The following is a 19,120-nucleotide window of genomic DNA, read 5'->3' on the forward strand; positions in this document are numbered from 1 at the left end:
ATTTTATGACCATTTTTTTATTTTATTTTATTGAAATAACATTATTGATAAATATATTTTATAAAACATTTATAAAATATATTCATTTGCTATTAATTTAACAAAGGAAATCACTCAGAAACTGTTAAAACATTTTTGAAATTTACCTTTTGTAGATTCCAATTTCAATCATAGAATCAAATAAAGTATAGTCAATTTCCCCGAAAAATTTTCCAGTCTGAGGGCGAGAAAAAAGTTTAAATTCATTAACTAAGTTCAGCAGAACAAACATTGGTTACTGAATGAAGAAAGATATCTTTATAAACCAGAAGCATTCTCATTAAATATTAATTTGAACAAAATGTCATTATTTAAAAGTTTGTTTTTAAACACTGTACAGTACCTGAAAACTGCTAGTGGAAATGAAAAGTAACTTACAACAATATTCACAAATATCTTTACAGTAGTTTTACATCCCACAATATCAATCAGCTAATAAATTTATGTCAATTATATTATAGTTCTGTTCCTATTTACTGGCTGTGGACATTAAATGCTCACGGCCGGTCTTTTATAATTCACATTCTGTAGTAATTACAATTATGTTATTATTTTATTTTATATTATTTTATTACTAACATCGCTATCAGAATACTGTCTGAGGGATCATCAAGGGAAGTTCGTTCACTCATTTCCAACACCACTTATGATACTTCTTTAATTCATTCTAAATAATTTATACACCCACTTTAAATCGTTTCACTCACAACTTTCCACGATTAAATTCTGGTACTCACTGCTAACTGCACTCTTTCCTAATTTCCTTCACTTATCCTATCCTAAACAAATATTTTATTACTTTATATGTTTCTATCATATTGCTTTTACTCTGCTTATTCACTATGGTTTGTACTCCACATTCTTTAATATGTTCTCATGCTAAGCACTGCACAGTCGTAATAATGTCTTGGTTACTTGCCTCTGTATCCTCATTTACTGTTTCTCCATTATCCCTGCAAGCTAATGGGTATTTTCTTTGAAGTCTTTTCCAGTATCATTATTATAAAAATTTATAACAATGATACTAATGAATTGTTATATAATCCTATTATTATTATTATTATTTGCCCTCCATGCAGTCAGAGACTCGTTGTGGGAGGTACACACTATTGCATACAATGCTCATCCAAACGTTGCTTTAAATTGATTCAATGTGTCTACATTCACAACACACTCAGGCAATACATTCACTCACCAACCATGTAAACCACTATCCATGCAAAGGACCTTCTCCTCACACCCTCCTTACAGTTTCCAACAATGGCCTCTAGTTCTACTCACTCTCCCATTATATGATATATCTCTTCAATGTCAACCTGATAACAACCCCTGACTAGCTAATACATTTCAAGCATATACCACCCTCTTCTTCCTGGTGAAGAGTTGCAGAACCTTCACAAGGTTCTGCAACTTATATTCTCTCAATCTGTCCTCATACTCCACATTCCAAAGACCAATGTCCACCTTTGTGAATCTTCTCTGGATCCTTTCCAACATATCCTTGCCACCAAGAAAACCTAGTGAACAAATCTGTGAACAATAATCCATATGAGGCCTGATCAAGGCCTCATATGGATTATTGTGCACATCTCCTTGTTCACTATCACTTCTAGATCTTTCATCTCCTATAATTCTTTTAAAGTTTCCACACCAAATGTATATTTTGCATCCCATCATTGTTATCGAATCTTAGGGATTTACACTTTGCAATATTGAACTAACAGTCCTCTCGTAAGGCCATAATATCTGCATGACTCTGCATTGCATTCCACGGTTTTGCACCATCTGCAATAAACTCATCCCAATATCATTAACATACAAACTGAACAACAGTGGGCCCAAAAACGATCCCTGCAGTACACCACTAGTGACCTTCCTCTTTCGAGATAGTGCACCTCCACACACACCACACACAACTCTTTGATATCTATCTGACAGCCAATCACTGAATCAACTCAAAAGTCTGTTATCTAATTCCATCTGTTTCAATTTATTTACTAGCTTGTCGTGTGACAGTCTATTAAAAGCTTTTGCAAAATCCAAGTACATCACTGTATATGCATCTCCCCTGAAGCCTCCTTATTGATTAGGTTATTATTATTATTATTATTATTATTATTAAACCAGACCTCATGGAGTCAAAGACTCATCTAGGAGGTCCGTTTATCTCACAGACATCTCATCATACCATGTCTTAAACACATTCAAACTCCTTGCAGACACCACACTCTCAGGCAAGGCATTCCAATCACTCACAACTCTGCATGAAAAAAAACCTGCCTCTCACTCCCCTACTCACACCCTCTTTATACAGTTTCCAGGGATGAACCTCTGGTTCTCCCCTGATCTCCCACTATTCTCTGTAGAACTTCTCCACCATTGATCCTATAACAACCCCTTACCAACTTGTAGGTCTCTATCATATCTCCCCTCTTCCTGCTCTCCACTAGACTCTGCAAATTTCATCTTTTCAACCTTTCCTCATACTCGACATTCCAGAGGTCAGAAACTACCTTTCAGTCGCCTTTGGACCCTTTCCAACATCTCTTCATCCTTCTGAAAACTAGGTGACCAAATCTGGGCACAATAGTCCACGTGTAGCCTAATCAAAGCCTTATACAATGGAACAAGAGAGAGGAGCTTTCTTGATTACAGTCTGTTGAGCTGTAGCTCTAGTATGTCACTGTGTAGAGGCAATTCAGTATTTATTATTATTATTATTATTATAATTATTACTCAAGACCCCCATGGAGTCAAAGACTCATGTAGGGGGTCCTTTTATCATACACACAGCTCATCATTGTGAGGTATGTGCTTTAAACACACTCAAATTCTCTGCAGACACCACACTCTCAGGCAAGGCGAGGCATTCCAATCATTCACAACTCTGCATGAAAAAAACCTGCTTCTCACTCCCCTACTCACAAACTCTTTATACAGTTTCCAGGGATGACCTCTGGTTCTCCCCGAATCTCCCACTATTTTCTGTAGAACCTCTCCAGCATTGATCTTATAACAACCCCTTACCAACTTGTAGGACTCTATCATATCTCCCCTCTTCCTCTTGTCCACCAGACTCTGCAAATTACATCTTTTAAATCTTTCTCATACTCGGCATTCCAGACGTTAGAAACTACCTTAGTTAGTCGCCTCTGGACCCTTTCCAACATCTCTTCATCCTTCTGAAACCCGAGTGACCAAATTTGGCCACACATGGACCAAATAGTCCATGTGTGGCCTAATCAAAGCCTTATACAATGGAACAAGAATCTCCCTACTTCTACAAGTCAGTGTCCTCTGCATCATTCCCAGAAGCCTTTTGTTGTTTTCACAATTTTGGCTATGTGTCTCCGAAATTTCACATCCTTATCCACTATCACCCCCAGATCTTTTATTTCCTCTACTTCCAACAATATATTCTCACCAAGCATAAATTCTGCATCCCATCTTTGTTTTCCAAATTTTAAAACCTTACATTTTGCAACATTGAACTCGCATCCCCATTTGTATGCCCAATCACTCAATTTATTCAAGTCTTCTTGCAAGGCCACAACGTCCTCACTACTCTTTATGGTTCGTCCCAACTTTGCATCATCTGCAAACAACTGAATATCTCCATCCAAATCTTCACCAATATCATTAATATATAAGTTAAATAGTAATGGCCCTAAAACAGACCCCTGAGGCAATCTACTAGTGACTTTCCTTTTCCTGGATATTGCACCCCCATACACAACTTGTTGATACCTATCAGATAGCCAGTCTCCAATCCAATGCACTAATCTAATATCCAACCCCATGTGCTCTAGTTTAACTGTCAACTTATCATCAGGTACTCTATCAAAAGCGTTTGCGAAATCCAAGTATATTACTGTGTATCCTTCTCCTCTGTCCAAGGAAGCAGTCACTTTATTGTAATAAGTAAGTAGATTACTAAAACATGACCTCCCTTTAGCAAATCCATGCTGTCCATCAAAGATTATACCATTGTTGTCAACACAACTCTGGATCCTAGTTCTCACAAGCTTCTCCAACAACTTAACCACAACTCCTGCCACACAGATAGGCCTATAGTTTGATGCTTGAGTTCGATCACCGCCTTTATGAAGTGGCACAAAATGCCCTCCTTCCACTCTTTAGAAACTTGACCAAGTGCAAGACTCGTATTAAAAAAATATGTCAAGGCAGGTGTCAACTCTCTGGCACATTCCTTCAGAATACGCAGTGATATATTATCAAGTCCCACAGCCTTATTTACATCTAGTTTACTCAACTCCCCAAACACCTCTTGCTAACTTACAGTCAGTCTCTCCTCCCCATCATCAACTGCTCTTAATCTCTCCATGAAGACACATTCACAAGATTGAAAGATATTTATGAACTGCTCATTAAGTATCTCCACCACACATTCTGCAACAGCTGTCTTTATACCATTTCCTCCAATCAATGTCGTCCTTCCATAATCATTCTTTCTTTTGCTGGCTACATATTGAAAGAACTCCGTAGGATTCTTTTCGGCTTCATTAGCTAACTGCTGTTCATACCTCTCTTTAGCTACTCTCACCAACCAAGTCACCCTCCTTGCCTGGTCTTTGTAGTCCTCATGAAATTGGTTACTTCCACTTCTCTTATGCTACCTCCACAATGCCCTTTTTCTCTGTATTGCATGCTTAATCTCTTTATTCATCCATCTCACACCTACCTTAATTAACCTTCTCACCCATGGTATACATTTAGACATTGCATCTACTAAATAGTTTTTGAAAATCCCCCAAGCTGCAATGATCTCTTTTCCAGCTAACTCCTCATTCCATGCTGCACCTGCAAGCTGTCTCCTGAGCTCTTCATAATCACCCCCCTTGTAGTTCCACATATACCCTTTTTTCACAGGGGTCCTTGCACTGCTGGCAACCACCCAGGTAATCACCACATGGTAACTATAATAGATTTAGTTTAATCCTTTATCCCAGTGAGAGCAAACAAAGTTTGCGCCTGAAAATATCTTCAGGACTAAATATAGTGTTGTACTATCTTATCCAGTAAGTAGTGCAACACCAAGGCAACTCGTGGCAAAGGTGGAGCAAGCTACCAGGCACTTCTAACCCAGTATCTCCCATAATGCAAAACACATTTCCTATGTGGATATGTATACTGTTATGCATTAAAGGGATTGGCCATCTACCCAGATGGCCAATCATACCCAGGATAAGATAGTACAACACTATATTTAGTCCTGAAGATATTTTCAGGCGCAAACTTTGTTTGCTCTCACTGGGATAAAGGATTAAACTAAATCTATTATAGTCTAACCTAGTGATAAATAAATTTTCAACACCACATGGTAACTTTCAACAATTGGTGGATGATTTGACACCTCATTGATAATTACATCCTCCGATGAGAATGACCAAATCCAAGACCCTTAATCCTTGTATGCTCTCTGTTACATACTGTCTGAGGTAGTTATCCCTCAAAAACTCAAGAAACTCATTTTCTTTACTTCCAGTTGCTATCTCTTCATTCCAGTCTATATTGCCATAATTAAAATCACCCATAATGATCACCCTTTTCTTATTTGCTTGGCTTATTTGACTATACATTTCACTATCACTACCATCCACATTAACAGGTCTATAACAACATCCCACCAAGTATTTGATTCTATTCATCTCTATCTCACACCATACTGCCTCAAAACCACTGGCCCTATTTCCCTCTTGCATCTCTACCTTGTATGGAAATTACTCTTTCTCTATCATCAATAGCACTCCCCCTCCCTTTTTACCCCTTCTATCCTCACGAAACACCATCCCTTTCCATCTCTATTCCTGTCAGGATGTCGTCCTCATCTAACCATGTCTCACTTATTCCGACAATCTTTGGGCGCACAGACGCAATTAGTGCAACCATTTCATCTGCCTTGTTTCTTATACTTCTTGCATTGGTATACAAACACAACAACTAATTTCTGGATCTACAGCTAGTTCCACTGATACCACTCACTCGATGTGATCTCTCCATGCTGGACTGGGGCCATTTCCCTTTCTGCTTCTTCATTTTAGAACCCTTTGCAATTCCATCTGTTTCCTCTTGATCCCTGGTCATCCCATTACTTTCCTACCTACACATGCTCTCACCTCCTCTTGGAGCATCCACCTTTCTCATGCTGTGTACCCCTGTCCACCCTGAGCCTCCCCGTTTCCCTGCTCCTCTTGCACACCCATTCTCTCATTTTCTATACTCATACCACTCACTTCCCCATTCATTTCCACTTCTTCAATTTCTCCTGTCTTACTCTCCTGCTCTTCCACATCACTCCCCTCTCGATCTGATTCATTTCCTCTCTCTATTCACTTCTCTACTTTCCAGCAGCAGTCTCTCAAAGCGACTCACACCATAACCACTCAAATGCAGTCCATTGTTCCCATACAGCTCACTTTGTCCCTCAAACTCATTCCACACATTAACAAACTGTACTCCCATCTCCTCACACATTTCATCCAGAATATCATTCATAATCCTTGCTCTCCGCCTCATTTCACCACAATCATACCGTGGCAACACACTGACTACCCTTCCTGTCACACTGTTCTCTTTTATCTTTCCAAGCAGTCTCCTGACATTCATTTTGACATGCTCTTTGTTCTCTCTCAAATCATTTGTACCAATTAATACAATTAACTCTTTTGCTCGCTCCCGCCTCATATTCAATGCCTCAATCACTCTACTCATTTTACTGCCTGGAAAACATACGTTGTGCATTTTATCCTCTAGCACACCTTTAATAATAGAGTCGCCATACAACGCCACTCGCTCATCTTTCGTTAACTCTTTCATGCCATCATGATTTATTTTAATAGTTTTGACCTGAATTCTCTTAATTTCATTCCGCATCCATTTCATTTCTTGCTTCATCCAATCCAATTCACCTTCCGAACCTCACGGCACATTCTCTCTATTATTAAATCTTTCTAACTTTCTAACTCTCGACCCCCTCCTCTCACTTTCCCTCTCATTCATCCTTCTTTGTTTCCGTACTTTCATTCCAAAATACGTCCAACTTTCACTATCATTCTTCTTATTTTCACTCTCATTTATCTTTCTTTGTTTCCATACTTTCGGACTAACATGCGTCCAACTTTCGCTATCATTCTTCTTACTTTTACTGTCATTCATCTTTCTTTGGTTCAGTACTTTCGTTACAACATGCGTCCAACTTTCGCCATCATTCATTCTTTTTTCGCTATCATTTATTCTTTTGATTTTTTTTACTTGCAATTTCTACATCACGCCATTTCTACTTTCATTCGTTCTCTCAATTTCGTTTCTTTCCGCCTCACTTTCGTCCCTTTTAACATCCGTTATGGTTGTCAAATCGCTCTTTTTCTTTCTTTTTTTTTTCTGATTTTTTAACATTTTTTTGCCTCTCTCCTCACCATCCTTCTCTTTCAAATGTGCACTCGCGACACAATCGGTATTAGCACTTTCTGTCATCAATTTCATATTCGCATTCATCAGTTCCTCGTTCAGGTCACACTTCGCAGACACAATTCTTCCATTTGCACTAAACATCCACAAATCATTTATGTAATCGAAGGAATACATATAACAGACCTCACACTTAACGAAACGACTGAAATCTAAATTAAAATCATGGAATGATAATGCCGCCTCCATTTTTTTTTTTTTTCTTTGCAGGTTACTAGGTCTAATAATAATGATTTCGTAATTTAGTTTAGGCAAGAAAAAATCCCCACACTAATAATATCGGTAGCATACAACGTTTACAGCCTCTCTTACTTAAACAATTATGCATATATACTTAATTATTCCTAGTAAAACTTATCTGAATCAGGAGCTCTTCAAATCGCGTCCGCAGCGCTTGGCCCACTAGCGCCCTGAATTACTGTCAGCCATAGATTTGAAACCCCTCGACTATTCTGCACATGGTAGAAGAAGGTGAATCTATTTTGATAATGGGGGAACAAATGCATTTCGTGGGATGAATATTTATTATTATATGTTGGAAAATTAGCTTTTCTTTTATGAAAATTCTAGTTTTCAACGTGATAACTACTTTGCTTGTACAACAGTTGAAAAAATTTATGTATAAAGGAAGTGATTTCACATGTTGATGATGAATTCACACATTTCCCTATTCCTTTCTCCCCTTCAACATGAATTGCCTCTTCTTGGAAATCTGCCTGTCACAGTTCTTGCATCTGTGGTCAGACAGTAAGGTAGTGAAACATGATCTTCCTTTAACAAACCCATGCTTATAACCACAGAGAATATTGCTGTCATCAACACATTTATGTATCCTACTTCTCATCAATCTCTCCAGTACATTCACCAGAATGCCATACATACAGACTGGGCTACAACCTTATCACCACCTTTATGCAGTGGAACAATTTTACACTCCTTCCCTCCCTCCCTTGGAAATCGTGCTGTTACAACACTGTAACAGCACAAACATCGGCATGCCTGTTTAATAACAGGCATGCCGATGCTACTGCCAATTCCCTGGAACATTCCCTTAAGATGCGTTGTGATATGTCAACAAATCCTATTGTCTTGTTGACATCAATTTTATTTGTTTCTTCAAATACCTCCTGCTCAGTCACAATTAAGCCATCCTCTCCTATGTTCCTCTACACTTAAGTTCCTCATGATTCCATCCTGATCAGGCTGAAACACCTTTATAAACTGATCACTGAATACATAAACAATGTCTTCTGCAGCAGTTACCATTCTACCACTTTCATCCATTAACATCATCTTACTATGATCATTCTTTTTGTCACCCATCTAAAAAAACTCTCTATGGTTTTTCGTCACCTGGTTGGTTTCTACTCATACTGCACTTTTGTTTTTGTACAAACTGAGTCACTCTGCTGGCTTGTTCTTTATACTCTTCATGTAACTGATTATTACAATTATTCATCTTGTACTTCCTCCAAAGTACCTTCTCTTTCCAGATTTCATGCTTAAGCTCTACATGCATTTTTTTTGTCAGTTCTCATGCAGCATTTATGTCCTTACCACTAAACTCTCGATCCATGTTATAGCTCCAAGTTGCCTAATGTTTGTCATAATCACCAGTCTTCTTCTTATTATTATTAAGAGAGACATCCAGGTAGTCATGGAATCATCGAAGGAGGTCACCAACTATATGCACCAGCTATCATACTTATTCTTCAATTCATTTGCACTGCTTCCACTCACAACATCCAATGGTAGGCCATTCCAATCAAGCACTACATTATGAAAGAAAAATCTAGCCCTCACCCCACTTCTTAGTAGCATTCATTCTCAGCTTTCATGGAGGTCCTCTTGTTCTTTCCCCAACCTCCATAAATTGAAAAATTCCCTTTCAGAAGTTTGCAGTCCAAATTCTCAATTTGTCTTTATAATCAGTATTCCATCATCCTGATATCATTTTTAACACTCTCCTTTGCATTCACTCTCTCTCTCTCTCTCTCTCTCTCTCTCTCTCTCCAATATATCAGAATCACAAAGGAAACCAGGAGACCAGACCTGCACACAACAGTTCAGGTCTTATCAAGGCCTTGTAAAGAGGCAAAATGACATCCTTATCTTTATATGTGAACATTCGTTTTAGCATTGCAATTATCATTTGAATTGTATTTACAATCTTTGCCACATGACCCTAAACTTCAACTTCCTATCTATTAACACTCCAAGATCCCTAGCCTCATCAGTTTCTTCTAGCCTAATCCCACCAATATAATATGACATTGGATATCTAATCACGCTGAAGTGAATGACTTTACATTTAGTGACATTGTAGTGACATCCATTTTCTCATGCCCACAATTCCTGCCTATTCAAATCATTCTGCAAGTACTGCATATCAGCAGTTTTCCTGATTACTCTATCTATCCTTGCATTATCAGCAAATAGCTGTATGTCGTTGTCATATGTTTCCCAATATCATTAATGTACAGATTGAATAACAGTGGACCAAGAACTGATCCTTGGGGTACACCACTTAAATTATGCAGACTCAAATGCCTAGTATACCACTTTTGGATATCTGTCAGTATTGGCGCACCCAGGGAGGGAGCCAAGGGGCCCTGGCTCCTCCCAAAAGAAAAAGGAAAAAATACTAGTAAAATTTCCCAAAATCTTTTCCTAATTAAAATTCTTTTTTTTTTTTTTTTAATTTATGTTGTGTCGTGTCTTCTATTTCTATGCTACTTATGAATTAGCGGTCACATAAGATGACCCTATAATTCTCGGGAATCCTGGTGCTGTGAACACAAGGCGAAAGAAGTAATGCTCGGGGCACTACTTCGTTTGACCGAGCCGGGCCAGAGGAGATCACTGGTATCATGTATTGGCAATCAATGCAGATGCTCAATCATAGCTCATATGCAATGCGTAGTGTGTATTCTCAAATCGTCTACTCAACTCACCCCCCCCCCCCAAGATTAAATCTTGAGTGCTCGGCCCCCTCCAAGATTAAATCCTGAGTGCGCCACTGTCTGTCAGTCAACCATCCTCTTATATCCGAGCTAATATTTTATAACTGAAACCCATATTCTCCAATTTATGGAACAGTCTATCATGCTGTATTCTGTCAAAAGCCATAGCAAAATCCAAAAGTATCATGGTGTATCCATTCCCCTTGTCTAGTTCAATGGTAACATTGTTATAGAATGTGAGCAAGTTGCTCATTGCAAAGTAGAGATTCACTGTCAACCCATTTCTGAATGCAAGACTTAATTTTTCCAATCTTCACTACCACTCCTGAGATACAAATTGGTCAATAGCTAGATGCATAGGTCTTTTCGCCACCCTTGTGCAATGGAATTATCATACATTCTTTCCATTCCTGTGAAATCTTCCCTATTCTGAGACTCATATTAAACAGCATGGTCAAAGAAATAGCCAGTTCAGCTGAACACACTTTTAGCACACATGCTGATATTCCATCAATCCCTATTGCTGAATTCTTATTCAGTTTGTGCAACAACTCCAATACCTCATCCTCATACACCTGAGTTTCTTCATCTAGTGAAGAGGTAGCAGTCAGCTCAATGTTGCGTATGCCAGGTTGATAACTTTTAACAAAATAGGCACTGATTTGAGGCGGTGGTAGGGAGAAGTGTTTTTTAAACGGTATATAGTGTGAATTCTTTGTGAATTGTGTTGCATTTTTTTCTCAGTAATACAAGTGTTATTTAGTGGTTCTGCTTTTGGAGTTTCATTGTTACTGAGTTTCGTGAGTTACCGAGAAGCCCAGGTCACAGTCAGCAGCATTGCGATGGAAGAGAAGATAAGTTTTCGCTATCTAGTATAGTTGATTATAGCATTATATTTATATATATATATATATGTTTATATTTTGCGTTTATTTATTTATATATATATATCTGTGGTACAGTGATCATATATATTTTTTGGCGATTAGTTTAGAAGTTACGTACTTGGCAGTAAGGAATGATGGCGGATGCAACTGCAATCATAAATGGCGTGTTGTCACTGAGTCCTCCACCATTTAAGAACTCTATTATATGTAATATAATAAAGGACTTTGTAGCATGCAGTGATTGCGGCATGTACTGTATGCTTCCTGGGAGTTGGATATGTGGTGGGTGAGAGAAGGGACAGTGTGTACATGTGCAAAATGCAGACAGTGGGAGGAAATTAATGAATAGGATATAATGATAACTGACCTAGTTGCTTCAGGGACGGGAAATGAATGTCGGGAGACAAGTGAAGTATGAATGAGAAATAAGAGTCAGGAGTGTAGAAGGCTTGAATGACTGTGAAGTTTACGGAGATGGTTTTGATTGGGTAAAAGAATGGTGAGTAAGAGTGACTAACTTGCAGAGAGGGAAAGATGAGCTAAAAGAGGAGGTAGAATATCTTCTGAACGAGATAAGAAGTAAGAAAGATGAGATTAGGAGAATGGAAGAGATGTATGCAAGGTGAATCAGAGTAGGAGTGAGAGAAAGTTTTGGAAATGATAGAAGAGGAGAGAATAGAAGCAGTAGGAGAGAGGGAATGAGAAAGAGGTTTGAGAATGGTAGAAGACAGGGAATGAGAGAGAGAGGTATGTGAATGATAGAAGAGGAGAAAATAGGATAAGTGGAAGAGAGGGAATGAGAGAGAGGTATAGGAATGATAGAAGAGGAGAAAATGGGAACAGCAGAAGAGAGGAAATGAGAGAGTGTTATGGGAATGATGGAAAAGGAGAGAATAGGATGAATAAGATAAGTGGAAGAGAGGGAATGAGAGAGAGTTATGGGAATGATAGAAGAGGAGAGAATGGAAACAGTAGGAGACAGGGAATGGTAAGAGGTATAATGTACGGTGACTCAATGATTCGTGGTGTGCAAGACAGGATGTGTGAGGAGTGTTTGCCTGGAGGAACAATAGAAAGTGTGGCTATTGCAATTAAGAGTGGTAAAAGGGTGGATGAGATGATTGTGATGGTAGGAACAAATGAGAGGTAAAGTAAATTGGGCAGCAAGACATATTGAGATTCTTGCTTGAGGTAGTACAAAAGAAGACACAGAGAGGAAATATAGTGTGCATTTTGCCTAGGTATGATTGTGACGAGCTGAGCAGAAGAGCAGTCATATTGAATAACATAATAGCTAGAATGTGTCAGAAGAGAGGATTCAAATATGTGCATGCTTGGACAGCGTTTGAGGACAGAGAGGAATTGTATGCCAGAGACCGCTTGCATTTGAATGAGGAAGAACATAGGCATCTGGAGAGATTGCTGTTCTGAACGAGTCAGTGTGTCAATGCAGGGAAACTAGAATGCCCAAGGTGGATGGTAGCAGGGGGTAGCCTCTTGTGGGAAAGGGTACTTGGGAGAAGTGGGACAACATCAGGTAGAGCTGAGCTCAGTGGAGCCTAGAGGGCATAATGCTGGGTATAGAAATAGTGGCATTTTTATGCTTTATACTAATGCCAGGAGTATCCAGAATAAAGGAGAGGAATCGGTGGTGCTGATAGCATCAGCCTGGCCAAAGATTATTGGGATCACTGAGACATGGTTGACAGAAGAGGATATAATAATAGGAATAGAAGTAGCAGGGTACAGTATTATTTGGCAGGATAGAAAGGGAAAGCATGGTGGTGGATTACTGCTCATGATAAGTGACGACTTATGTCCTCTAAGAGTGGTGGAGGCTTTGGAAGGCATTAGCACTAATGATTTTGAAAGCATATGGTGTGAGATAGAGATAGGCAAGATGGGATATTTAGTGGGGTGTTGCTACAAACAAAGGAGCACTGAGGATGGGGACCAGGAGATGTTTAAATAGTTGAGCTTGGCAAGTGCAAGAAGATTGATTGTTATGGGAGATTTTAACTACAGCAGTATAAATTGGGGAGAGGAAGATGCATGTAGCAATAAGGGAATTGAATTTCTAGAATTCTTGAGGGACAAATAGCTTAGGCAACATATAATAGAGGGAAAAGAGGTTCAAGAGTTTTGCATTTGGTCATAGCACCAGAAGAGTTGATAATAAGTGAGATGACATCTTTCCCACAAGCTAGAGAGAGTGACTATGAGGATTTGACTTGGAAGATGAATAGACATGCAGGAGTATCAAAGAGATGGGAATATATGTGGAATTATAAGGCAGGTGATTACAATAGATATCAACTTGGGGAAGTTTCATGGAGGGAGGAATTGGAAGGCTGGGATATTATTAGTGCTTGGGAAATTGTGAAGGAATATTTTAAAGCAGCAATAGTAAGCTGTATATTTCACAAGTGAAGAAGAGGACACAATTTCATGTAAAGTGTATGACAAACAATACTAAACAGGAGCTGCATGTGAAAAAGAGGCTATGGAAGAGATATAAGGAGACAGGTGAAGAGCAGATGCATGACGAATATAAGACACAGGCCAGGAGAGTGACAAGTATGGTAAGGAAGGCAAAACTGGAATATGAGAAGAGATTGGCCCTAAGATCCAAAGAAAATCCTAGGGAATTTTTTTAGCTATGTGGCCAGTAGTAGGAGAAATGATTGTGGAAGAATGACATTATGGGATAAAAATGAGAATAGAGTGACTGATGCAGAGGACATAGTGGAATTGTTCAATGAACACTTTATTGGTGTATTTCATCCTGGAGGAGTAAATTTTAATACTACAGGAGAGTGTATTCCAAATATTGAGTACCCTAGATGACAGTAAAGCTGTGTGACTGGATGGTATTTCACCACAGATTTTGAGAGAATGTGCTAAAGAACTTACAACTCCATTGATCTGGCTTTACAATGAAAATCTGGCTTCGGCAAAGGTGCCCAAGAAATGGAAGGAAGGTAAGACAGTGCCATTGCATAAGGGCAGCAGCAGACTGGAACTGTCTTATATTATAGCCAGTTTGTGTGACATCTGTAGTTGTTAAGGTCTTGGAGAAATTAGTGAGGGTGCATATGCAGTGTTGGGCAGATGAGGTTAATGTTATCTGTGAGAGTCAACATGGATTTGTTAACCGATGCTCTTGCTTTAGTAATATGATTGCCTTTTATTATAAAGTTACAAGAGCAGTAGATGAGGGAAAGGCGTATACTGCCATTTTCTTGGATTTCCCAAAGGCCTTTGACAGGGTGCCATATGATAAGCTGATATTAAAGTTGCAGCACATGTTTTTGCATATCAGGTTGGTCAACTGGATTCAGGATTGGCTGTCCAATAGGTATCAGAGAGTTGTGCATGGTGGGGCAGTTTCATGGAGGCAGACGGTTACAAGTGGGGTCTCACAGGGATCAGTGCTGGGACCTATACTGTTTAAACTTTATATCAACGACATTGTCAGTGGATTGCAGGGAGATGTTCATTTGTTTGTGGATGATGTGAAGCTGGGAAAGGTTATTAGTAATAGTGCAGATGTGGTAGTCATGCAAGAGGATTTGAATAAGTTAGACAGATGGGCAAATGAATGGGGATGTTGGTTTAATGCAGCAAAATGTAAGAACTTGAGGTTTGGAACATATCGATGGGATGCTGTATACTCTATTGGAGGAGATATACTAGAGGAAGTAGGGGAGACAAGAGCTCTGGGGGTCGATGATTGATAGAAACCTGAAATTCAAGGGACATATTGCAAAGGTGGTGAAGGTAACACAAACAATTGCTACAATAATGTGAAGGACACTGACTTGCAGAGATAAAAGAGTTATCATTTCATTGTATAAGACCCTGATCAGACCACACTTGGACTATTGTTCTCAGATTTGGTCTCCAGGATTTGAAGGGGATAAATTAACTGTGGAAAGGGTACAAAGATGGATAACAAAGATGGTTTCAGGACTGTACACTGATAGTTATGAGGATCGGTTGAGGGAATGTGGACTGCAGAGTTTGGTGGATAGAAGAAGGAGAGGTGATATGATTGAGACTTTTAAACTGTTGAGAGGTGGTTACAGGGTTGAGACTGGGGAGTTCTATTGCTTAGATGAACAGTGGGAAGGAGTGATGACAAGAGGCCATCCCTGGAAGTTACGAAAGGAAACTGTGAGCAAGAGGGTGCGGAGTGGTTTCTTTGCATAGAGGTGGTTGAACCATGGAATGCATTGCCTGATGGAGCGGTGAGAGCGAGAACAGTCAATGCATTTATGGAGTGTTATGATAGACATTGTTTCCTAGGAGGGACCTCCCTCAATGAGTCTTGATAGACTTGTGTTTCTTAGAAACGGTCAATGAGTTCAAGGAGTGGTATTATAGACTTTGTGTTTTTTAGGGGGGGGGACCTCCCCTCGATGAGTCTTGATAGACTTTGTGTTTCTTAGGAAGGACCTCCCACAATAAGTCTTTTGACTCCATGGAGGCCTGAATAATAATAATTATAATAATAATTTGTTTGTCAATGTTTCCTGCCATGTTTACTCCTACTGAGCAATTAGCTTTGATCTTATAAGCTGTCTGTAGTCTGTATATGGAACTGTCAAACAGTATGTGGAGAAGCTATATGCTGATTTAGCAGCTGCATCTGCAGCCTGATTTCCCTTAATTCCGATGTGGCTTAATTCCCCAGCAGAACTGTACCTCAAAATTAAGGGTTTTCATTTTGTGAAACAGGTGTAGCACCCATAAAGTACTGCATAAACTGCAAGCTGAATGGTATGTAACTCTGCTGTATAATTACTGCAGTCTGGTGGGATCTGATTTGAGATAATAATGTCAGGAAACACAGCAGCACAGCCAACAGAGGTATTAGTTCTTGAACCATCAGTACAGGTGGGTAAGAAATTAGTGTGTGCTGCTCTGTGTGCATTAAACAATTGCAGGTAGATGGATGATGGGGTATAAGATTTCTGTAGCTGACAAAGTGAGAGGTTGCAGGATGGTGTGCAAACCTGCCATGGAGGGATGCTGTTATGTTTAGTGTAGCTAATGTTGTCAACATTTATACCAACAGTTTGCACAGTTTCTTTAACACACATACCAAAAGGATGTATAATAGTTTGATGTGTTTGATATTGAGCTTCCCAATGCAAAGATAAGATACTATTCCATGTAGTATCTCTTTTTAAGGCATTTCATTTTATTTTTAGGGCAGGCTCTGATTAAGATATAACTGTTTCTGTCGAAGTGATGGAGCCAGTTCATTTGTTTCACCATAAAGACTTTGAGTGGGTGATGTGCAAAAGGCACCAGTAGCTATCTGCATACTCTGATGATGGATGGAATCCAACCATTGTAAGTTACTCTGTCTTGCAGAACCATAGATTTGGGACCCATAATCGAGCTTTGAACATATAAGTGCACGATAAAGATAGAGCAATGAAGCTCGATTAACACCCCACTCAGTAGAGGATAGAGTGCGAAGGAGGTTCAAAGTTTTTTTTGCACTTTTCTCTTAGTTGACGAATGTGTGCTAGAAATGTTAGTTTTCTGTCAAAGATGAGTCCCAAGAACTTGGTTTCTGTAGCTACTGGAATAACAATACATCCCATTCTTCATTCAGGATCTAGGTGATGAGTGCGTTTTCGACAGAAGTGTACACAGACACTTTTTTCTGTTGAAAACCTAAACCAATTATTAAGAGCCCCCAGAGAGACATAATCAATTGCTTGCTGAAGTTGTCTTTCAATTACCCTCATGTTACGTAAGTGACAGTAAATTGTGAAATCATCAACACATAGAGCATTGTCTACAGTGGGAGGAAGCTGTTCAATGATTGAGTTAATTTTAATAGCAAAAAGGGTTACACTTAAGACAGAGCCTTGGGGAACACCCTGTTCTTGATGATATGGTCGAGATAGCGTACTTCTCATTCTGACTTGGAAAGTTTGCCTGGACAGAAAGTTTTTAATAAATACAGGGAGGTGTCCTTTGAGATCTAGAGGTCTTTTAATATGTCATATCTCCAGGCTGTGTCATAAGCTTTTTCCAGATGTTCTCGCTTCAGAAATTCATCTCTTATACAAGCTTCTAAACAAACCAAATGGTCTAAAGTTGAACAATGTCTATGGAAACCACACTGTGTACTGGAGAGAAGACTGTTGCTTTCTAAATACCAGAGAAATTTAGCATTAACCATTTTCTCTAGTATCTTACAAAGACAGCTGGTTAGAGCAATGGGTCGATAATAATTTGCTTGTGTTGGATCTTTTCCTGGTTTTGGGATAGCAATGACAATTGACTTATGCCAAGAATTTGGGAACTTTTCCTCTACAAGTATTGTATGGTATAATAACAGATGAAGATCCATAGAAGATGATGGTAGATGTTTTATCATTTCATAATGGATGTCATCAGGCCCTACTGCACTAGGGTGAGATTGTAGGATAGCTCTTTTTAGTTCCTCCTTAACAAATGGCTGATTATATGGCTGAAGAATGTTGGTAGAAAAATTAAGCCTTTGTTTCTCTTGCTGCTCTTTCAAGGCAGAAGTGGCTAGAAGTAGGGGGTTTGCTTTGTAATGTGAGGAACCAATACACTAGCATGAAATTAATTTATTTTCTTTTTTTAAAATTTTTTATTAATTTATTTTTTTTTAAAAAGTTCGATGGTTACATCAAACTCAGAAAACCTTATAGTATCTTATCAAAGTTTTCTTTTGTCAAATCCTGCTACTATTTTTTTTTTTCCCACTTAGATTGTTAAATCAAACCCTGCAGAGAACCCTAAAAATTGCTGGCTAACGGGGCTCTGGCACACCCAATTCCATGAAGAGCATCTATTCTGATCAATAACTTACTACTGCATCCAGGGTAGCCAATGTGTGTTGAGAACTGCAGTCCGGGATCTCGATGAGAAATATTCTATGAGGACTCTCAAAATACTTCAGCTAAACATCAACGGCGCCCAAAAAAAAGATTAAAGAACTTAAGAACATTTTATACAAAAATAGCATCCACATTGCATGCTTACAAGAAACTAAACTAAATCAGAATCTGAAGCTTCAAATCAAAGGCTATTCAATATTAAGGAAAGTGAGACCAGATTGTTCTGGCATAGGTCTAGCTATACTTCTGTGGGCCAAATACATTATTATTATTCAGGCCTCCACGGAGACAAAAGAATCATCGTGGGAGGTCCTTCCTAAGAAACTCAAAGTCTATCAAGACTCATCGAGGGGAGGTTTCCCCCTAAGAAACACAAAGTCCATCATACCACTTCTTAAACTCATTCACTGTTCTTGCTCTCACCACTCCATCAGGCAATGCATTCCATGGTTCAACCGCCCTCCATGCAAAGAAACCACTCGTCACCCTCTTTCTCACAGATTCCTTTCGTAACTTCCAGGGATGGCCTCTTGTCATCACTCCTTCCCGCTGTTCAACCAAGCAAAAGAACTCCCCAGTGTCAACCCTGTAACCACCTCTCAACAGTTTAAAAGTCTCAATCATATCACCTCTCCTTCTTCTATCCACCAAACTCTGCAGTTCACATTCCCTCAGCCGATCCTCATAACTATCATTGTACAGTCCTGAAACCATCTTTGTTATCCGCCTTTGTACCCTTTCCACAGTTAATTTATCCCCTTCAAATCCTGGGGACCAAATCTGAGAACAATAGTCCAAGTGCGGTCTGATCAGGGTCTTATACAACGGAATGATAATGGTTTTATCTCTA

The 19,120-nt window shown here is 39.1% G+C and overlaps 1 protein-coding gene across 4 annotated transcripts in view; it reads right to left on the minus strand.

Moving 5' to 3' along the window:
* Positions 1–19,120, minus strand: part of LOC150106232 (voltage-dependent calcium channel subunit alpha-2/delta-3-like) — a 2,133,114-nt gene that overhangs the window by 404,364 nt on the left and 1,709,630 nt on the right. For all 4 annotated transcript variants that reach the window (XM_090393048.1, XM_090393049.1, XM_090393047.1 and 1 more), the window contains one exon: positions 147–217. In XM_090393048.1, the coding sequence (XP_090249174.1) occupies positions 147–217 (71 nt within the window). The remainder of the gene's footprint in view (positions 1–146; positions 218–19,120) is intronic.

The sequence above is a fragment of the Typopeltis vanoorti genome, chromosome 5, assembly GCF_054136105.1.
Source record: "Typopeltis vanoorti isolate ZY-2024b chromosome 5, IOZ_Tvanoo_1.0, whole genome shotgun sequence".
NCBI classification, from domain to species: Eukaryota; Metazoa; Arthropoda; class Arachnida; order Uropygi; family Thelyphonidae; genus Typopeltis; species Typopeltis vanoorti.